This window comes from Rissa tridactyla, chromosome 3 (assembly GCF_028500815.1).
Source record: "Rissa tridactyla isolate bRisTri1 chromosome 3, bRisTri1.patW.cur.20221130, whole genome shotgun sequence".
Classification (NCBI taxonomy): Eukaryota; Metazoa; Chordata; class Aves; order Charadriiformes; family Laridae; genus Rissa; species Rissa tridactyla.
The window spans coordinates 66,005,464-66,028,661 of NC_071468.1; the positions used below are offsets into that span (position 1 = coordinate 66,005,464).

Consider the following 23,198-nt stretch of genomic DNA (forward strand, 5'->3'; position numbering starts at 1 on the left):
GGACAATGCAGGTCACTATTCTCTCACCCCCGGACAGAGAACAGAAGGCTGGCTGAGACCTCAAGATACCGTTGTTCCTCCTCTTTCTGAGGGGGAGGGCAGCAGCACGGTCCCTTGCAGCCTTTCTCCCCACAGGAGCTGCGGGAAAGCCAGCCTACTGGTTGTGTCAGCTCCTACATAGTCCAGCTGGGTGAAACACAAGCTTTGTTTGTGTACAACAACAGCTGCACCAGAGCCCTGATGCTTCTGCTGGAGTCCCCAGTACAGCCATCACCACCATTGCAACTCCACCCATGGCTGCAATGGAAGGACCACAAAGATGGGGGAGACCACTGGCATGAGAACCACCCTGCTGTTCAGCAGCCCCCCTCTGAACTCACAGCCCATCTGGAAGAAGTCAGGGGTTACGGCCACCTGGCCACGGGAGTACTCATTCGCCGAGCTGTCCCACTTCACACAACAGGAGAGAGTTTGCCCCCACAGCTTTTTTCCATCCTTACCTGGTTGTATACAGGTTTCCTGGTAATCTAAGCAGCAGTTCCCAAGCTTGACACAATCTCTATCACAACGGCAGCTTCCAAAGGTCCTTTCAAAGCAACGACCTTTGCAGGTTTTCACTGTAATATTGGATAGTGTTAGATATTAGTGACTGAGCCCAAACCAGTCAACATGCAAAAGAAATTAATAAGGTCAGCGTGTGGAATGATACGGCTGGTCATTCCACAACTTACAGGATGCCTGCAAAAACAGCAACAGCCAAGGGAAAATGAAAGTCTTGATCCAACTAAAAGTTTATTTTCTCTCATTAAATAAAAATATTTTTTTCATCATATTGAACAAAGGGTCCTGTTCTGTTTTAGCAGGAACATGGTGTTTCATTATTGGCAGAAATAAGTGAAACAAAAGACTATAATTCTAGTTGCGATTGTCCCTGCCTTCCTGTATCTCCAGAAGATATAAGTGCAGTCATTCAGAATACGGAAGATCTCCGTCGGAGGAAATCTGAACGTAGGTTTTCAATAAGGGTGCCCTAAACAGTGAAATGCTTTTGCAGAGAACGCTGATCTGCATTTTCACATCTGACAATGTCCCACTCTCTATAAACAATTAAACATTAACTAGAATTTAGGCTGCTTCGCCTATGCTTGCAACTCTCCCATGCTCATGCCCTGTTTGAAAGACTGTCTTCATACAAGTCAGAGGACCTGAAGAAGCCCCAGTTCCACATCCTGCTGTACCATGGTTAATGTACTGTCTCAAGACACAGGAAGGGCTGTACCAAACCAGACGCGGGAGATACAAACTTGAGTTTACTGCTCACTGCACTAATTTTTGTTCAGTTTTAACATAAAAACCCACAAAAAACCCACAACCAAAAAAAAGGCATAGCATTCTTCCACTAGACTGGTGTTGCCTGGGAAAAAAAACAGAAACCAGCGATGCGAAGCGTTAACAACACTTAAGTAGTTGGTCAGTCTGTTTCATCCTGTGCAATCACCAGAAGAGAGTGAGGTAAATTCTTCACCGTTTGGCTCCTCAAGAATCTTGAGGTGTGTGATATTAGGAAAATGAGATAATAATGAGCCAATACTGCAAAGCTGTAATAAAATGAGAAAAAAACCTAGACAGATTCTAGTGGGAAATTAATAGTCTGAATTTTAGTTAAAAACATTGTAGGACTGTTTGTTAAACAGGTCAACTCTGAAATTATTCTAGATAGTTGTTCCCAAAGTGAAGTTTGATTTCTTAAAATATCTTTCATAACATTCTACCTGAAGAAACTTCACGACTCAAAAAACCACATATTTTTCAGGACAGAAAACAGCCAGAGGAATTCCACAAGGAATATTTTCAGACTACAATTCTAACCAGTATGAAAATAACTTTTTTTTCTCCCCCCATAATTGACTGGAAAAGATGAAAAACAAATGTTCCAGGACAGCATGAAATAGAAATTGTTGGGTTTTTTTTTTTTTTTTTTTTTTATAGTGAACTGAGTCAAGCCAGCCATGTGACATCACCACAGTGATGGCTGGGATACACGGAAGCTGCCAGACCAGACATGGAGTGCCAGGATCAGTTTACCTCTCAAGTGAGTACACACAAGTACTGAGTACACCTGAGATTTACTTCCTGGTATTTTCATTCCCCTCTAACTGAAACTGCTTCAAGCAATGCATCCAATCCACTTCCTGCAGCAAGAAAGGGTGGCGTGCTGATAATATCAACATTAATTTACACCAAAAAAAAAAAGGAAGGGAATTTCTTAGAAACATTATTAAATAAAAGGCATATTAGTTACCATCTTTTGAACAGCTAGGCTTCAGGCCAAATATACATCCTAGGATTGTTGTTAACATGCAGACACAGAGTACCTGTGGGGCAGGAAGGAAAAGAAAGTTATCTTAAATGACCACTGAATGGTTCTGAAAGCTCTTATTTTCTCTGTAATACTATACAATCGTACTGAAATTGATAAATTGATTAGGCAGCTTATTTTACTGCTTTCACAAGCAGTTTTCACTCACGCAAGTAGTTATGCTGTTTGCAATTAGTTACTGGTGCATGAACATGAATATTCTCAAGACTGAGTCTATGTATTTCATTTCTTACCAAGTTATTTAATGTAGTCATGGTAACATATTTCTTTCTCACAAACAAAAAATTAAGATGCTTATGGTTACACGATTTTATAGAAAACTTTCTTTGCTCCACTTCTTTCTTCCTCCTAGGTTGTTCTAAAGTGAAGTTTCACCATTGAAAACAGACAGCATGGCCCTTAAGTGATACCTATAATTTTCTTAGGCAGGAAAATCTTTTCCCACTTCCTAGCACCCAGTTCATACTAGATGTTGGTCCATACCATGGTAAGCAACTGTGGGATGTCACATTAAACTGACCACAGTGTCTTACACTGACCAGAAGCTATGGCCATGTTTATTTTGGATTCCAAATGCATTCAAGTTACCAAACAAGCACCATATTGTCCTCGTCCAGCATTTTAGGGCAAGATCTAATGCCAACTCAAATACAGGGAAAGATTCCCTTTAACCTCATTAAGTAATCGGACTTGGCCCATAAACTCTTTAGGAAAAGTGTTTATATTATCAATGCATATACAGTAAAGAGTCCAGGAATGCCAACAATGAGCTTATGATGGCTATTCTATTCAAGTGCAGAGTATAACAAGGTAGTTTGCCAAAAGTCCTAAAAGAGAAGGCACTGTAATCACACAGACTTTCTTATTCAGAAGCATTTGGAGACATAGGGGTAAGAAAGAATGCATGTCACCTTGCTGGTCATTGTTTTCTGAGGAAACATTGCTTTCAAGCAATACTTCAATAATGTTACATACATGACTACACGAAGTCTCTCCCAGTTTCTCTCTTCCACCATCAGCAAAAGCTCCCGAGTCAGTCTTTTGAATATGATGCCTGAATTGTGTTGTGATGTGGCAAAAGTCAATCCCATTTTAAAATGCATCTAATTATTTCTCAAGCTTACTTTTTTTAAAGACTGCAAACACTTGAGTAAATAAAACCCGTTTGTTTGTTTTGTTTTAAAATATACAGTTCACTATACAATTTTTTTTCCACTAAGCAGTTAGTAAAGACAGTAAGAAAGCAATTTCTGGAATGTCTAGCATTGAAATTCAGATATTATCTGGATTTTTGCAGTGCAAGTTATCACAAACCATATTCATCAATACCAAAAACATTACATATGTAGCAATCATAAAAAAGGAAGTTAAGACTGGACCTGATGAAACTTTGGCCTAGAATTCCAAACCAGGCAAGTTTGTAATCTTAGAATATTCAATGCAATGCCTAGCAGAAAAATAAGTACTTTTTGAGTTCAAATCTATCTTTGAATTGATAGGGAAAGAAGGAAGATATAGAGGAATGAGGAAAAAGAATCTGGCATTATCAATGCACCCAGATACACTACAACGATAGAAAGTTGCAAGTCTCCATTAACCCAACTGTCAAAATGAAAACCAACTGCAGAGCTCTGTACTTGCCTTTTTTTTTTTTTTAAGCAGCATACCAACATGTGCAGTATCAACAGTATTACCTTCCATATAATTTTTCTGGACGTTTGAAATCTTCCATATGAAATACGAACTAGATAAGGGCACATGCACAGCATTTCAGATGCACAATGTCAAAGCCCAGGAAAATTAGTGGAGAGAGCAAAACCTGTTATTATCTTTTTAACTTCTATATTATTATTTGGAAATTACAAATTGATTCATTTGTTTTTAAAAAGCCAACTTGAAAACATTTTATTTCAGGGTGACAATACATTGTTCCTCTACTCCCACCAGGCCCTGCTACTAAGACAGAAGAGTAGAACATCCTCTGACATGTAACCACAAACACACTTTAAAATAAACAAAACCCACACCTACTCTATCTGCAAGATCGTTATTCCCATATCTTCACACAGCTACATGACCCACGGGATTTATGCCAACTGAGTCATCCTTATAATGAAAACACATTGCACTGCCACTAAATGGACTATTAATATTCCCTTATGGCACATCAGTGTAGGTAATGCGTGTTTAAAAACCAGGAATTTAATCGTAACACCAAATTAATGTAAAAATAAAATTTAAATAAAACACACTCCAAAGTGGTAGCATTATAATATTTTAATATTTCACAACTAAAATTGGTAAATCCTCACTAAAGTCCTCACAAATAATTCCTGAGATTTTGGCCCCAAATGTTACCAAAAAAAAAAAAAATCAGTTTTGTATTGTATTCCAGATTTTCATTTTACACTTCCATGAACATTATTAATTCCAACAAGCAAAAACACGAAGGGATTATGTTCACTGAGGCATATGAATGTTCTTTTCAGTAGGAAATACTACAAAATGGTAATGCTACTTGATGCAATAGTGCAACTTGCCTTTCCTGCAAGCAATACTCTGGAAACCTCATAGCATCACAAACCACAGCATACTACAAATGCTCTCTGTGTCTCTACTACAAATCAGTTCTGCTCTCAAATTTCATATATATACACACAAGGGAAACTATGGTCCAGGTCCTTACCTGGCACACTATGTCCACCTAGGACAAATGAAGATCTGTGAACTTCTATTGAGTCATTATAATCAAGCCTTTGCTTTCTTAACATTAGTCCCACTAGCTCAAATTTTAGTCTTAAAAATGTTTTACTGCGAGATACTAAAGCTTCTCTGCCTTTCCCCCCCACCCTGCCTTTCTTTCCTCTTCAATGCTTAATAAAGAAGCTTCACAAAAACGGTAAGCTTAGAGGTAAAGCATTTGACAGTGTTCTGGGACAGCCAAGTCTAATCTAGTGGACTATACCATGTAATTACAGCTTAATGTTTAGGGCTTTGAATCAAAGCTTTATCTTGAGCCTGAGTGACTTCAGTCATGTGGATATTATCCATGCAAATAGCACAAATGTTCAGCTGGAACAAAGTGGAGCAGCTAGTACTGGCCAACAGCAGCAGTAGTCCTGACTAGACACGGCAAGAGGTGTTACACTAGTAGTTGACCTATTGTTGGTGGAAAGGCTCCGAGATCATCAGCTCTGCAGATGATGAGGAATATTCAAGCTAGCTTTAAAGATTGACCAGGTACAGCAAGTCATCTCACTGTTGCAGCCCAAATGTGGGCTAATTTACTTTGCTTCTTACTATATGGGACCTCACTGCAGCAGGTAGGTTATTAATATTACCTGAACTATTTTATGTACAGGTAGCTCAGGTTTGGGATGCTGCAGCCTGCTGTGTAAAGATTATATATTTTTTTAATCTATATAAAGACAAGTAGCTGCACACGTAGTTTAAGGTTTACTGTCAAGAACCTATTAGAACCCTGCAGCATCCTGCTGCAAGCACCACTCAAATCTCTTATCTACTACCACACTGTCAACTTAATGCCCACCTTCAAGGTTTAGTTTGTCTTTTACACAAAAGGAGAAAATCCGACCTGTTCTCTCTCTGCCCCATATTCTTCCTCTCAAAGGAGAAAGCAAGAATTGAGAAAAAGGCGCAATTAAGAAAGAATAGGGGAACCCAACACTTAGTAGGAAGGCAAATAAAATTAAAGAACCTGGCCTTGTTATACATAAAAGTAGCACATGAACTTTTTATGGTCTGTAACTTGAGAGATTGGTAGGACAAAGCGTCAGATTTGATTTTAATATAATACCTGGGAAAAGTTTTTAAACCTACATAGTAAAAACTGCAGAGAATAAAATGTTCCTTTTTTGTTTTAAATATATTTTTTTAGAAAGTTTGTTTTGGAATCAAAAAACATTGTCATCTAGGGATGAATCTCTGTCCCATCACTACTTCCTTTACGTGGGAGGAAGCAATAAAAGCTTTGCTTTGTAAACATCATAGTGGTTGGGAATAGGTGGTTGAGTGTCTGGAAAACTGCAATCCCAGAAACATTTCAAAAGCCTCTTATTTTGAGCTGGGCAGATGGAAATGCGATAATATAGTTAGAGAGCAGAATCATTTCCGTCACTCATCTCTAGAACTGCATCTGAAGAGAATTTCTCATCAGTGATTTCAGGGAGCTGGTGGAAGGGCCACAGAACCAGCAAGCACGCAGGCTACAGACACTAGATCCCAAAGAGGCTGGTCAACTGTACAGGTATTAGTGGCATACAAAGAAATTTCTCACCAGTCTTAGCTACTGTCACCTTTCCTAGCGTATTTTTCCTCTTCATTTACACAGCCAATGCTACTGTCCCTTTCTCTTCACTCTTCCCTGGCTTTTTCCATCTCCCCTACCCCCCCTCTAATCTTCTATTCTGCATTTCCTCTGTCAAAGAATGAATTTATATTTCTCTTAGGGAATAATCATTCTGAATTAAGTTTCTTTCTGTGTTGATCTTCCTTACTCTTTGCCTACCATGTACTCAGTTCCTTTCCATCTTCCTTTCTTCATTCCTGGTGTTCCATGTCCAACAAAACTTGTCACTCCAAGGTTTAAGGCACATCCATTAACAACCATGCAATTAACAAAGAAACAATGCAAAGGAGTGGTTTTCCATTCTAATCTCTATAATTGACTCTCACCGTTGTGTCATGCCTATCCAGGAAGGGATAACGTCTAGACTGGCTCTGTAATGCCAATATTACAAAAACCCACAGAATTTTCCAAAACCACTGGGATCCTTGAAGGGCATACTATGTTTTTACTTTTTTGTGCGCCTAGAATAGATGACTAATGACCTGGACCTTAACACTGAAATACCATTGAGAAAGAATTCCATCTGCAAAAGTGTAAAGAACATAGTAATAAATAATGAATTTCAAGCAAGAACAGAGTCATCCTCTGTCTTTAAAAAGGCATTGTTAAAAATGCAAAAAGCATACCATACATTGAAAAAAACCTTATCTAGGCTTGTCAGGGGCAGTGGAACACCTACTCATGCACGTAAAGTTATTTTTAAACAGGGATAACCCCCCTCAACAGCTAAGGTTTTTTTTCAAAAGCAGGGGATACTTTATAAAGTTTATTAAACTGAACAGAGGTGGATACTTCACTCACAGCAGCACAGCTACACAGCTAAATAAATCACCAAAAAAAAGTTATCAGCACTGAAAAAGCGCACCACCTCCTTCTTGCACCACTCATCTCTTCTTTCCACATTTGTAAATATTTTTATGTTCTTCAAAGACTTGCTTCTGTTGATCCACATTCCACACCTAGAGTCCAGGAGGAGGAGGAGAGCTACTGAGGCTCTCAGGTTCTGGTTGTCCTGAAACACTGAAGGTGACTGAATTATCCAGAAGTCAGTGGATGGTAAAGTTGGAGCTTACATCCAAAGCCTTTTTAGAGCTAAAAAGAAGATTTATTCTAAAAATGTATAGGGATTATTGGTTTTCCTCTCAAAGCAGCACACAGAAGATCTATTCTTGCTGTTTCTATTGAATGTTCTCAAGACTGTTATTACATACTCTTGCAACCTAAGGTCATCCAAAGGACAAGAATGTTTTAAAGGTAGCTCAAGCCACAGCAAGATATTACAAAAAGCCTTCATGGAGCTTACCAAGGAGTGATAACTGTTCATTCAGCAGGGAATTACCAGTAGAAGACATTATCATACTATAGCTTTCTAAATACCTTCCAAAACTATTCAAGCATCTGGTTTTTAACAAGAAAGAGACAAAAAGATAAAATACAGTTAACATCTGTCAGTTAGGATCTAAAATATTTTTTTTATTTGTTGCTTGTCCAACTGTATAGGTGCATATTCTCCTGGAAGACATTAACACATGAGCTATTATTAAAGCACACACATTTTACCACTGACTGCTTTGGTTTTCAATGTATTTTACACCATGGGAGAATTTAGAGAGAAACTAAAGTGCAACTATATGCTAGACAAAAAGAAGAGGAAATAATTTCTGGTTAAATTCCCCCAAAACAGATAGCAGCTGACTCTGCTATTTAATGAGCAGATAGGTTTTTGTAAAAACCTGAAGATAGACAGGACTGAAAACTGATCTTGATTTATGAGAAAAAGTAAATATTGTACTTCCAAACACAATTCTTTTGTTCAGCACAGCATACTATGAACACCAAACAAAGACCACCACATGCCATCTGCTTTAGTGGCAACCATATATGGATGCATGGTTACATAGAAAGAGAAGAAACTGCCAGTATTACGTAAACCCAAAACTGTTATCCAAAAAAGCTGCACTTGACACATGAATAAAAGCAAAACTGGAGAAGAAAATACGACCTTGAGCCATCTTCATGCTCTTCCTATTCCAAAAATCCCTTTTCAAGAATAAAGCTAAAGCTGCTCCAACTTATAGTACTGTCATGAGAGTTGTAACGAGAACAGGGTAAAAAGGGGGCTGCTTCTACTGGGTACTGATAATACCACCGAATATATCCAGTAAACCTATATTCACCTCCATTTTTCCATGGCAGATGTTGTTGTTACTGCCACCATGACAGCAACATTAGACTGAGCAGGAAAACACAGCAACCTTAAAGAACAAGTGAAGAAATCCTGTAAAACATTGTAAGAATATAAGGAGTGTCAAAAATTGCAGAACCGCCAAGTGGTACGGGAAAAAAATGGGACAAATAAGGTTTCAAAGCTATTCACCATGGGTCTTTATTAAGCACACTGATATTGATCACAGGCACAACTTTAGCCCTGAATCCTTTGGCCATTTTCCAAAAACGAAGGCCAGGGCTGACAGAGAGGCCATTATTTACCTCTGCACCCTTTGAATATAGCCTCTCAGAAAACAAAAGGCAGACTATCAGATTTTGATGCTTCACAACATGGAAACGTATTTCAGCCAGAAGAGGACTCAAGAACTGGCCCACTTGATCATACCAGAGATAAACAGCACAATGGAAGATAAATGGCTGGGTTTGACTATTGACTTTTGTGCAAGTAGCTATAACAACATCATACTTTTTGTTACTCTATGAACAACAAACACACACAAAAAAAAAACCTCTAACACAAACTCGTACCCAAATACTACCACATATTAGAAGGCATTTATATAGGTTGATTTGCCTATATGCCGTTACACAGCAGAATTGGGACAAGGTTCATGCTCACTTGAGTTTCTTCAGAAATGCAAATATTTCATCTTTTCTCATTACTTCCCTTTTCTCCTTAGCTAACTTATGCAGTGTTCAACAGTTAAACAATAGCCTGTTTGCCAAAATTCTTCACTTACACTACTTTCCTTTGCCCTCCACCAAATCCTGTTTACAATAAAATTCACTGCTGTTTTACAAGTATGCTTAAAGGAAACTTTATACAGCTGACCTGTGCAACACCTGTGCAGAAAAGAAAATTATTTTTTGCTTTTCAGTGCAGAAAGTATATTTTTATGTTGGTTTACTTCCTGCCCTATTTTCAAAATAGCATTACAATATTGATCATTATAAAATAAGTTCTCTGATAGTCATACATATTACTGTTTCATTCAAAAAGAACACCACTACGATGCAGAACACTTCCAAATTCTGTCAGAAAGAACATTCTTTAAAACAAGTATTCATCCACTGCCCATAGCATATGGTCACAGTGATGTTTGACAATGTATTAATTTCTATCACCAGCTCCAAGGTGAGAAACTTTTCATACCTTTCATGTTTTGAAAGCCTTTAATTTGTTCCAGTTATCCTTTCAGCTGAAAGCAACAAAAACGTAGCTTCCATGGGCAGTCAAATCAGAACAATTCACTCCTTGTGTAATTCTACTGATATTAGTGAAAGAATGCCAAGGAAAAATTTTAAAGAACAGGAGTTGGAAGGAAGCCTTGCATAATTTTTATATCTTTGGCCTTGCCTGCAATCTAACAGTTTTAGTACAGTAACTAAGTTGTTATGAATCCAAGTTAATAATTATCTCTACAGAAAATCTATCCATTCAAACTATTAATGCGTTCCTTATTATTTTAGTATCCGAGAGCCTTGCAGAACCACATGGAAGTGGTGTTCAGACCAAGAGCACACTCCCTCCCCTCCCAGGAGTTTGGCTGCCTGTGCTTGGGGCCGTACATGTGCTTGGGGCCACACTCTACCATACTGTTTCAGCTGTTTAGAGCACTGTTTGGGAAACCTCAACCAGCCTTGAAGACAGCTCTTCAACAAAAAGCTGGAAGAAGCCTCAGCAGAGTCACCCACCACCTTGTTTTAGCCATCTCTTGCCTCTGTCCCCTGCAGCCGCACTGCAGTCGTGTCCATCTTAGCCAGGCACTCTATTGACCTTGACCCTAACTCACAGGCTTTACTTCCTTCCTTGACCTTGGACCTGCCTCATCACTACGTACTCATCTGGCAATCTAGACTATCAGCTGAACCTGGTTAGCATCTCCAAACCTGCCTTGCTCAGGTATGTTGAGAGTATCCCTTTTCAATGAGGCCACTGCCCATATCTGCCTTGTTGACACATCTGGATAGTTTTACCTTCTCTTTCAGCAGGACCTGCCCTCATCTGATGCCTGACAGGTAGACAAAGACTATTACCACAAAATTAAAGAAAGGTAAGGAAAGCCCTAAGGCATGGATTAAGTCAGAGCTCTGAATGCTGAAGCAGGAAGTCTGAGCACACATGACACCAATCACAACCCCAGTCACTCATTTGTTTTGCCTGAATAGACCAAATGGCTGATCCTAGCTCACTACAGCGTCATCTATCAGCAAATAGTCTACACTCAAATTCCTAGGCACAATGTGTATGTTTTCAGGCAGGCAACCAGCCAGCAGTGTTGACAGAAGCCCCCAAGTCTCACAGCTGGGTGTACTTCAGCCTGCTCCAAGCTCTGCTCTCCAGCTGGAGTCCAGGAACCCAGAAGCATTCACACACTGCACTGAGGGGTGACTGAAACCTCCCACATGGCTTAAATCCTCCAGCTCAGCTACATAAGAGAGTATCTTGCAGCCTGTCCTAAACTCCACGCTGTTTTTTCTATGCTGAAAGCAATACCTAAACTACCCAGCTTAAAGAGAGCTGAAGTGTGCTTAGCAAAGTCGCAATCACACCTTTGACAGCTGCACAGATGCACCCAAAGTCAGCCTAGTTTGGCAATAGAATTTAAAATGAGTTTCAAGTACAATTATAAACAAAGGCAGTCCCTACTCTCCCTTGGTGAGGATTTTTATATAAGTGGAATTTTTTTTGTTGGGTGTATAACAAGAATTATTTGCAAAGTCTTTCCTGAAAAGTAAGTTGACTGAAGAGAAACATTAAAAGTTATAATGATCTTAAAATTAACCAAAACCCAATTTTCCTTTCGATAGATTAAGTTGAATAACAACATATTTATTATATTTATTTATAGTTATAATTGTATTGTAATTAGATGCCTTTAAGCAATATCAACAGCAAATGCAAAAAAAAACCCCCATCTTCTGTCAAACATGAGTTTTTACTTTGTCTTCAGAATTCAAAACAAGCCACCATTGGAGCTGGACAGCTGTAATGTTGACGGAAGACAGGCAAGACACTGTAAAACGCAACATTTCCAAACATTGGAATAGAGTTTCCTACGAAATATTGAAATACTGGAGACCGGTCAAGAACTGCTTCAATATTTCTGAATCACAAGCTCTTCAAAGTCTATTTAAACTACAGCCATCCTCTCATTGTCATTTTTTACTTCATATTTCACCAAAGGATGTTTGATGCTAAAAAAATTATATCGCGTACCAGTCAGCTACTTTAATATTACTGTTAAAGCTGTGTTGAGTTTCTTGGAACACAAAAATCCCATCTAAGCTCAATCCAACCCTCTTGCAGAAGGAAGTAATTTCAGCAAGGACTACTTTTACTTACTGAAAAAGGAAAAAATAGGCAAGGCACATAAAGCGCAACAGTACAAAAAAGACTGAACTGGAATGATTTGCTGTGGGCCAGAAAAGATTAGAGGAAAGACTGAACGTGGCACCTAGGCCTCCCAAACTCAGGTACAAAGTACAGTGTCCTTGAATCCAGTGCTTAAGGACTGACTGATACCCACAAAAATACCCACACTGAAGTCAGCTGAGGACAATAACCATGTTCCAAATCACAAGTTTTGGGCATGAACACTTTCCTGTCATTGTCTTTCCTCTTCTCACATGAGTTATGTTAATTCCCAAGCCTGCATGATGAGCAGAAAGTGAAAAATCCGTGAGTTTGGAACCAGCTTTCTACGCAGTCCTTCCTCCAGGAATCAAGACCACATTGCAGCAACACAGCAGAAGACAGAGGAGTTCACCCAGTGATCTCACACACTTCTCAGAAGCCCGAACCTGAGAGCAGAACAAGCCTTTGAAGGATCAGGGCCAACACACTAGTTCTCAACAAGTCTAACTCTTTTCCCACCTGCTCTCTCACTAACTGCTCCCCATCTTTCCTTCTCCAACAGCAGATATAGAAGAAAGATTAAGTTGACAAGTATATTAAATAAAATAATTCAATAGGTATTTTGCATCTTTTCCAGATAAAGAATATAGAAATGCATTATTCCAAAAATGTACTAATCTATACAAAGGTTTGGGCATCCTCAAACATATTTAGGAAGAAAACCATGAGCATTAAAACAACAAAACAGGCATGCAATCTTCCAGACACCTACATAAGAAAAGGTTGTTTCCACACCTTCATCTCTATGGGGGAAGAAAAAATAAACTGAAGAAAAAACAAACCAAATAAAGAACCAAACAAACCTACAGCTGTCTCCAAAATCCTGACACAGCACACCCATCTTTCCCTGTTGAGCAGAAAGTCAGCAGCTATGGGTTATTTTGGAGGAAAGTGGTGAAAAGCTTTCAGGATTCTTAAGACCAGACTCTTTCTTGACTCTCAAGACCAGTTGTTCCCAGAGTACCCAGCCCCCTGAGCTGGAAGACAGGGATAGGGAGCAAAATGAAGCCCCCTTAATCCAAGGGGAAATGGTTAGCGACCTACTACACAAGTCTATGGGATGGGATTCCACCCAAAGGTACTGAGGGAGCTGGCAGAAGTGCTCAGCAAGCCTTTTCCTATCATTTATCAGCAGTCCTGGCTGACTGGGGAGGTCCCAGTTGACTGGAAGTCAGGTTCTGCTTGACTAATCTGATCTCCTTCTATGACAAGATGACCGCTTAGTAGATGAGAAAAAGGCTGTGGATGTTGTCTACCTAGACTTCAGTAAAGCCTTTGACACAGTTTCCCACAGCATTCTCCTGGAGAAATTGGCTGCTCACGGCTTGAAGGGACCTACTCCGCTGGATGAAAAACTGGCTGGATGGCCAGGCCTAAATAGTGATGGTGAACGGAGCTACATCCAGTTGGTGGCCAGTCAAAAGTGAGGGGAGACCTTATCACTCTCTACAACTACCTGAAAAGAGGTTGGAGAGAGGTGCTGGCCGGTCTCTTCTCCCAAGTTACGAGTGATAAGACAAGAGGTAACAGCCTCAAGTCATGCCAGGGGAGGCTTAGATTGGATATTAGGAAAAATTTCTTCACTGAAAGGGTTATCAAGCATTGGAACCGGCTGCCCAGCGAAGTGGTTGAATCGCCACCCCTTACGGTACTTAAAAGAAGGGTAAATGTGGTGCTTAGGGACAGGTTTTAGCGGTGGACTTGGCAGTACCGGGTTAATGGTTGGACCAGATGATCTTAAAGGTCTTTTCCAACATAAACTATTCTATGATTCCATATAAAATATCTTGATAGCCAACAGATGTCTCTTCTATAGTTAGATTCTCTCCTGACTGTAGCAATGCCAGCTATTAATTGACAAGAGATATTCTCCCTTGGGCTGTGACTGTCTCACTATGATTTATGGGGGTTTATGATTCAGATCTTACACACTAAACTTTATATAGAGATCAGTGGACTACTGGAAACAGATTTATAGAATCATAATGCTAGAAGGGACCTCAAAGCTGCATCAAAGCTGTATTCAGACCTGGCTGCTCAGGGCTTTCTCCTGTTGAATCTTGAAAACTTCCAAGGGTGGAGACAACACAACCTCTCTGTTCCAACACTTAATTATCCCTCTAGTGATTTCCCCCCTACTCTATTATCCAATAAGAAACTCTCTTGTTTCAATTTATTGCCATCATCTCATTCTCCCACTGTGCACAACAGTACAAAGCCTGGTTCCCTCTTCTTGATGACATCCTCGGAGGTATGGGAAGGCTGCTGTTAAGTGTTCCTCATGCAGCCCATCTCTTCCCCAGGCTGAACAAGCCCAGGTCCCTCAGCCTCTCCTCACAGGAGAAGAGCTCCAGATCACCTTGGTGGCACTTTGCTGGACTTGCTCCAATTGAATTGATGTTTCCTGTGCTGGAAGGCCCCAGCCTGGACACAGTATTCCAGGTGGAAACTAACAAGTGCTGAGTACAGGGAAAGGAAAAAAATGTCTCTTGATTTACCAGACCCTGGATACAGCCCAGCACACTTAACTTGCAACGCTAGATAAATAGACAACCGAGATAAGTGCAGAGGCCCCCAAGGATGCTATCTTTATCATAGTATGCATCGCTGGCTTGATTTCGTTGATGGTTACAAGCCCTCTTCTCACCCACTTCCTTAATCTGATCCTCAAGGCTGATAAAGGGCTCATTAACCACCCAAAAGAAAAAGTAACCAAACCTACAGGACTGCAACCATATATCCTGGATTGCTTCTCACTGCATCTGCACCAGCTGTAAGACACAGAGCAGCTTTCTGGGAGTACACACCAGGAGTTACGCTGTCCTAATTTTTTCAGTAAACCTGTTTTGATTCACAGGTATTATACAAGCTCTAGCTACCTTCTCAGGTAATTGCAAAAGCCAATTGAATAAAACAAAATTTCAGAAGACCGTTTAGTGTTTGGCACATGCATGAAACACTAGTCTTAAAAAAGACTCAATGAAAAGGGTACAAGAAAAAAATAATTCCAGACTTACAAAATATTTTTAGATGTATTGCCGCAGCATTTTTTTAAAACTTCACAATTTATTATCTTTATGGACTCTGAAGTGCTTGAGTTACCCTTTAGAGGAGACTAGCACCCATTCAATGTCTCAGTCTGGACCTTACCTGGAATTTTTTGATAATTTTTTTCCAATCAGGAATTCTCAAATTGCAAAAACTCCTTAAGAAATTTTCTAACAAAAGTGCCAGTTTAAATGAGTTTTCCAGTTCTGACAAAGAAAGTCTGAAACTGTTGAAAAGAAACACTGTCTATTTTGTTACTTTTTTTTTCACCTCAATGTTTCAACTGCTATAATTGCATGGAAATTTTTATTTTAATGGAATGAGTGAATCAGACCAAAATGCAATGCCCGAGAGTCACTGGCAAGCTGGAATAGAAAGCCTCCAAGCTAAGGAAGAGTTACAGTGCTGCTGGGCAGGAGCATGCTGCTCAGTCACAGCAGCAGCGGGGGAGCCTGGAGGGACTACAAGCAGGAGACAGCTCGTTGGGCTTTGAGGGACAAAGGTACAAGCTCAGAAAATCGGCAAGACAGTAAATGAAAAGGTGTGCACAGAAGTTACATAAATGGATAAAAGGATCACCATCTCTTGCTGGATGTTTTCATTCCGTTGCCTTAGGGAAGTACCATGGGTTAGTAAATCCCTGTGGGCCTGGCCCACCACTTGTGGAATCCTTGTTGTGCAGGAGCAGCAGAAGAGCAACCTGCATGGTATGAAAATCTACACCTGAACTTAAAATAAATTCTGCCACAGCAAACACTGCTAGAAGTGGAGGTGACTCTATACTGCTTCCTTAACTACCTACACCCTCCCTAAACCAAACCAATATATTCAATTAACAGCTAAGTACTGCCATGCAACACAGAGGCTTCTGGAGCAACCAACAAAACCCATGGGTAGAGTTCGCATGATACAACTTTTTGAACATGGGAACTCTGCAGTTCCTCTGGCTGGCTCATAGACGGAAGCTGGAAACACTGAGGTTTTATTCACAAACAGTACAGACTTCAGTGGGTGTCAGGCACACAGATAGGAAGAGGGGAATGCAAGCAAGTCTGTGCTTTCCAGAAAAATGAAAAAACTAATTCAAGTATTTTCTAATCACCAGAAATGCACTCATAAGTTTCTACAAGAAATGCAACATAAACTTACCTGAAACCAGATTTTTTTAATCTACTCAAAGGAAGCAACGCTGTGTACAACTAGGGCAAATGCAGGCAAAGGGAGCCTACCTATGTCTAGTCACTTTTGTAGTTTCACATTGCCCAACCCAAAACACCAAGCAGATAAGTCTACTCACATCTTTCTCACATCAGAATGATACCATCAATGCATTGTAAATGCACTGGCTTGTGAGAAAGAACTTGCATTTCCAACTCCAGTTTTCCACTTTCTGACATGGCGTTTAGGTTAAACATATACTTGTTTTACTCAATCCAGTATCACCTGCAGTATTTAGAAAGCTTTTCAAGTTCTCCCTGAATATTCTAAATCATCCCAGTGTCTACAATAGCGAAAAACAATACTGCACAGTCATTTACGTTTAGAAGCTTTAAATTATTTTGATATAGATGACATATATTTCACTTTGACACTTCAGTTGGCACAGGATGACTGTTTTGCCAGTTCTCAGGGAAGAGCTATGGTTTGGAAAATAAGGACTTAATTCAGAAGAGTAAGTACCTGCAAACATTTTCACTTCTGCTCAACTTGTCTTTGAGTGGCCATGTATCTCTCATCATTTTGTTGTATTAGAGCCTAAAAAGCTCAGAGCAACAATACAAGGTTTTGGACAGTATATGATTATTTTTCACAATTGCTACATATTTCTAAGCCTGAAAAAAGCTGAGCTGTTTTCACCATCCAACTGCAAAGGCTTTTATGGCACAACCTAACCTCCCCAGGAGACAACAAAGTAATGAAACAAGCTACAAACTGCTACGTTTATTTAAGAGGACTTTCCCTCAGAACAGTTGCCAAAGAGACTTCCACATGGAAACTACCTTAGACCCTTACATGAATTTTGATATTTTTCTTATAATGTTCTGACAAACTTGGAAATGCAGCTTACCACCCTTTATGTCAGAAAAGTACAACCAACATGTAGTCACTATGATATGGTGGATGGTTCGTTTGAAACAGTAACCTGATAACAAAGCACAGGTAAATTTGGAAAGGCATCTTGATCCCTATGCTTTAATGCACTGGAAGACGACTACACCGCGGATATATAAATACACTTATGTAATAAAGTCTGCTGCAGTTCCACTGAAGGTTCCTTTCAAGATTGCTGCAGTTCTTTCACCTTGATAATCATTTTAGTCTCATAACGATTACTCCAGGCAGTCTGGAAAGCCTTAATTTTCACATCTCTACAGGGAGGATAATTATAATACAGCAGCGTGGCTAAAACTGGAAAGTGACCTACCTGCTAACAATGGCTTTGGCCACTGGGGCCTCTGAACGAGGGCTGAATGCTGCTCCAAGCAGCACTTGAAGACAAACTTTCAATCCAGAGTACTTCAATGAAAAGAAAGTTTTTATACTTCCTCTGTCCTTTCAGCTCTTGAACTCTTTTTAGATTTTCCTGCAATATTGTCCTGCTTTAACCTGTTTTTGTCTTTCCTGGTGCGTCCCCTGTACCAAACAGCTAAAACCACACGATGGGAGATGGGACAACCATTAACACTACAAAAGAATCGAGTCGATTCAACTCTAAGCGCTGTCAAGAGAGTAAAAATGACGAGCACCCCGCTTTCAGGCAGGTTGCCGCCTATAAGCCATACCGTCGGCGCAGGCCCGCTGCCCACTCCGGAGGCGGGAAGGATGGCGCCGGGATCCCGCGGCACCGCTGCCCGGGGCATCCCGAGGAACCGCCGGTGCTCAGGGCGCTTTCCCACCTCCCGACGCCGCTCCAGACCGGCGGGACGGATCCTATCCTCGGGAGGCTCCGAAAGCCCCACCACGGGCTTCTGTCCCGTCCCCGAGGGGCCGGGGAGAGGCTTGTCCGTCCCCAGCCCCGTGGGGGGAAAACACCTGCCCTCAGCAACCCGCCGGCGAGCTGAGCCGCGGGGAAAGCTGCCCGCCCCGCGGCCGCCGCAGGCGGCGCCCCGGCCCTTACCAGGGAGAGCACTTTGTAGGTGTTGGGGTCCTTGCTCTTGCCGCCCGGAGCTTTCTCCGGCTCCTCGGCCACCTCCATGGCCGGCAGCATGGGCACGGCCGCAGCCTGCAGCCCGCCGTCGGCCGCCCCTGCCCCGCCGAGGTGGTCCTCATGGCCCTTCCCCGCTGCTTGCTGCCCGTTCCCCTGCATGGTCCCCGCCGCTCTGCCCTCTGCCCGCCGCCGCCGCGGCTATTCATAGCGTGGCGGCCCGGCCCCGCCCCGCCCCGACCGGCCCGGCGGCCCCGCTCCCCCTCCGGCACCCCCGCCGGCCGCGGCCCGGAGTGGGGAGCGGCCTCTTCCCCGCCTCCCCTCCCCGCCCGGCCGCCCCCCGCTTCCCCCCCCCCTTCCCACAGGTGAGGGCGGGCCGCGGCCTCCCCTCCCCGGGGGCAGGGCAGCGGGGCCCGGGGCCGGCGGGGCCGCTCGCCTTGGCACCGCGGCGCTCCGAAATAGCGGCCGGGGGAGGGCGCCGGGCCGCGCCGGCGAAGGGAGCGCGGAGAAAGTTTCCGCTGCCCAACCCCCGGCGCGGGAAGCGGGCGGGGACGCTGAGGCGTCCCTTCCCCGGAGCCGTCACGGCGGCGGTACAGGTGTGCGCGGCGGGGGCGGGGGGTCCCGCTCCCGGTCCCCGTCCTGGTGCCGCCAGAGGCACGCAGCCACCCCCCCGGTGCGGGTTGTGCCCCCCGAGCTCTGCCCGCCGTGCCGCTGGTCTCCTCCGCAGGCCGAAGGTGCTGCTCTCCCTTCGCCCCTTCCCGTCCCGCTCCCGTCCACCGCACCCACGGCAACCCCCCCACGCTGGGGGGCATCGGGCCAGCCGGGTGCTCGCACACACGGGGCGGCTTCAGCGCCCTTCCAGCCGACGTTTCTCCTCGCTTGGGGTGACTTTGGGATAACCGTCGCCAGGCCAGGCCGTGCTCAGGGGGTGCTGCGACGTTAGAGTGACATTAGCGTTTGGGAACCCTTCGGGGTCTTGTATTTGGGCTCCATGGTATCGTTTCCCACTGCTTCTCACGAAATTCGGCCCTAAATTTGGCCATGTGGAGGTGGGCTGTTAGCATTTTTGCCCACTCTTTCTGCCCGTGGGGAAAGTCCCATCACGGTTCCTGTGTGTAGGCACGGCTGTTCCTGCCGGCACCGTCAGCCTGCCGCCGGCACCAGGGAATATATTGCTCTTCATTTCTCTAAGAGATGTGGGAGCGTTCAGTAGCACCAAAACTAGCAAAGTATGCTTAAGCTTAAAATTGCTAAAAGTATCTCATTTTTCCATTATTTTATAGAATCATAGAATGGTTTAAGTTGGGAGGGACCTTAAAGATCATCCAGTTCCAGCCCCCCTGCCATGGGCAGGGACACCTCCCACTAGACCAGGCTGCTCAAAGCCCCATCCAGCCTGGCCTTGAACACTCCCAGGGATGGGGCATCCACAGCTTCTCTGGGAAACCTGTTCCAGTGCCTCACCACCCTCACAGTAAAGAATTTTTCCTAATATCTAGTATAAATCTACCCTCTTCCAGTTTGAAACCAGTACCCCTCGTCCTGTCACTATCACATTTCTTAAGTTATAATATGTATAGTTATGTATATTGACATTAGACTTAGTCTTTCAGTTCTAATGTGATGATGGTTTGGTTTCCTAGGGCTTGAGGAGTCTATAGTAGATTTATTCTAACCATCAGTGTACTCAGAAAAGAGTGACACCTGCACAGTTTCTGACAAAATCCGTATTTTCTGAAAAATAGCTACAGCGAAATGAAATTTTCCTTTGGAATTGATTTTGATCCCTGTCAAAATATTGTTGCTCTGTTTTCTATTTCAGCTGAGCCACTACTGTTTACCTTTAAAAATAATTAGAAAGATACAGCATTTACAAAACTGCTGGTCTGTTGTGCTACTGCAGCTCACAGCACATTGAAAGTTACTGCAGAGCTGCCGGCACATGTCTGTTGTCATCTCATGAGGCTCCATAGGTGCAGTGTTGAGAATTTCTATACCAATATTTCACTTAAGCACAAAGAAGAGAAAAAGGCAACAGAAGCTGTGAGAGTCAAGCGCTTCAGCCTACAGTAAGAGTCTCCTTTATTCCATTAATGTGGCATTTCAAGCAACTGTCCAACTGAGCAGTCAACTTATTATACGTTCAAGGATTTTGACATTTGAATGATTAAAAAATGTAAATTGAAGACTGACTGATAATTTTAAAACATTCATGAAAACTGACATGGCCAAAGTGGTTTTTTTTTTCAGTGAATGTGGCTTTAACAACTAGCACAACAAGAGGCAGTAATAACCTAACTTTTTTTTTTTCTCATAAATATGAAAAGATACTCCAATCACATGTTTTTAAGTTAAAATCTTGATTTTCTTTTTGTTTCCTGTCACACTGGCAAGAAAGAAAATGCCTTTCCCCAATGCCTGCCCCCACTGCAAAAAAAAAAAAAAAAAAAAAAAAAAACCCCAAAAACACAACAGAGAAAATTAAAAGCTTCCACATGTTTTTTTACGAAGAATTAAAACTTCCTTTTTCATTTTCATGTTTTTGTATGTAGAAAGGTATTTTCTGATTAATTTTAAGAATAAGTCAAATAGAAGGTTTTTCCACTCAAGTGTAAGTCATCCACCCAAAAGTTTGAATAGCACACGCTGCATCCTGATGATTCAATGGAAATTATGTATCACTACATCGCAGACAAAAATGTATTTTTTTTTTTTTTCCATAGAAAGAAAGGATATTCTGCAGCTGGGACTAACTTCTGAGTTGTTTGTTCAATAACCATTCATTAGTGGTTACTTTTCTATGAACAAATACTCATGAACCACCCTCAATTTTATCATTTCTTTCTGTGTCAGTACAAATAGTTAAGGTGCTTCAGGCTAAGTGTGGAAAACAATTAACCAGCATGGAAAATAATTAACCTACTGGTGAGAAGTACACTAATTTCAGCTGACTGACAGGGTGTTGGAGTACTCTAGACAAGAGGAGAATGGAAAACCAGAAAGGACTGAGTTTTGACCCTGAAAAAATCAGATGAAAAGTCTTTTCTGTTGAGTACTGGGAGAAGAGACTAAATATTTCCAATGTCAAACCTTCAGAAATATACAGCTGCTTGATCTCTTTGGGAGGAGATTGTTAAATAGCAGTCAATACCATTTAAAAAAAAACTGTGACAAAAGACATTGTTGTGCAATGAATTAATTCCAGGGATTACTGAGGCTGCAAATCCAAATTCCAAAAAAATTGGCTGTGGCCATTTCAACAGACGGAGGAAGCTTTTGAGGAAGCCAGGCTGCTGCCAGCACAGCTGCCAGCTCCAGCTGTGACTGAATCAAGCCGCCTCACCAAATGGCAAGGGAAAACAGCAGCCACAGCAGCTTCAGGTTTCCGGGCCTTATCTGTAAATATCAGAGATTATCAGTTATAGTTTGTTGTTCGGCTGTTAGCGGCTGCAGGGAGGACAAACATAAATGGTGTAGTAGGAGGGAAAGGTAAACATGGGGAGTTTTCCATGCTGCTGCATCTCAGAGCTTGTGACACTTGTCACTTGCATTTTTTCACCTAGATAAAATCTCCACCAAATGTCTGTGTTTTAGGAAGATCTGAGCAAACGCCAAGCACCCGCATCACCCTCAAAACTCTCGCAGCAGGGGGACAGACAGAGCTTGCAGACAGAGGAGCGCAATCGTGAGAGGAGTGCCTGTGATAATCCGCTCCAGGCTGGCTGGGTCTCAACCCTTAAATTGCAGCATAAACCTACTCCCGGTGGTTGGTGATTGTGGCAAATATTTTGTGTTGCATTGTCTCTAACCCTTAGCAGAATTTCCGGAGCCGAAAAAAGGCCAGACTAAAAGCCTGAAGCTGCTTGTTAAAGAATATTGCTGCTCACTGTAGCCCTGGACTCCATCCACCTCATGGGAGCAAATGAAGCCTCGTTTCTCAGCTCCTGCTGGGACGATTTCTCCAGCGTCGTTGCATGAGAGCTGCATTTTAAACTATTCTAAAAATCAGTTAAAAATTAGCAATTATCTTAGTTTTTAAGGCATCATAGCATCATAGAATGGTTTAGGTTGGAAGGGACCTTAAAGATCATCCAGTTCCAAGCCCCCTGCCACGGGCAGGGACACCTCCCACTAGACCAGGTTGCTCAAAGCCCCATCCAGCCTGGCCTTGAACACGTCCAGGGAAGGGGCATCCACAGCTTCCTTGGGCAACCTGTTCCAGTGCCTCACCACTCCTTACGGGGAGTTTTATTCAGCACTCAAAGTGTGTCTAAAACTTTACAAGAACGGAAGAAATCCTTAATAAAAGGAACAAATGAAACTGGAGGTATATCTGAAACTGTCCTATTGTGTCTGACAGCAATGCCTAAAAGGAAGTCAGAAATCCCATGGCATTGTCCCAGATGTCCCAAACATGTGTCCAATGTCCCAAACATTGTGGACTGGACAGTGTTTTGCATGTCCCATGTCCCAAACATGTGTCCAATGTCCCAAACATTGTGGACTGAACAGGGTTTTGCAAATTTATATCTGTAAAATCAGCATCAAGGGATGGTACATGGCTGAGGAAAGACCCAAGATGCGAGGGTAAGGTGAAGTTTCAAGACAA

The 23,198-nt window shown here is 42.2% G+C and overlaps 1 protein-coding gene across 1 annotated transcript in view; it reads right to left on the reverse strand.

Annotated features, from left to right (window-relative positions):
- The window catches only part of ENPP1 (ectonucleotide pyrophosphatase/phosphodiesterase 1), a 59,265-nt gene extending 40,486 nt beyond the window's left edge, over positions 1-18,779 (reverse strand). The window contains exons 1-3 of the mRNA XM_054196475.1: positions 18,563-18,779; positions 2,303-2,375; positions 501-617 (exon numbers count right to left, since the gene is read on the reverse strand). Of these exons, the coding sequence (XP_054052450.1) occupies positions 501-617; positions 2,303-2,375; positions 18,563-18,751 (379 nt within the window). The 5' untranslated portion in view covers positions 18,752-18,779. The remainder of the gene's footprint in view (positions 1-500; positions 618-2,302; positions 2,376-18,562) is intronic.
- Positions 18,780-23,198: the final 4,419 nt, after the last annotated feature.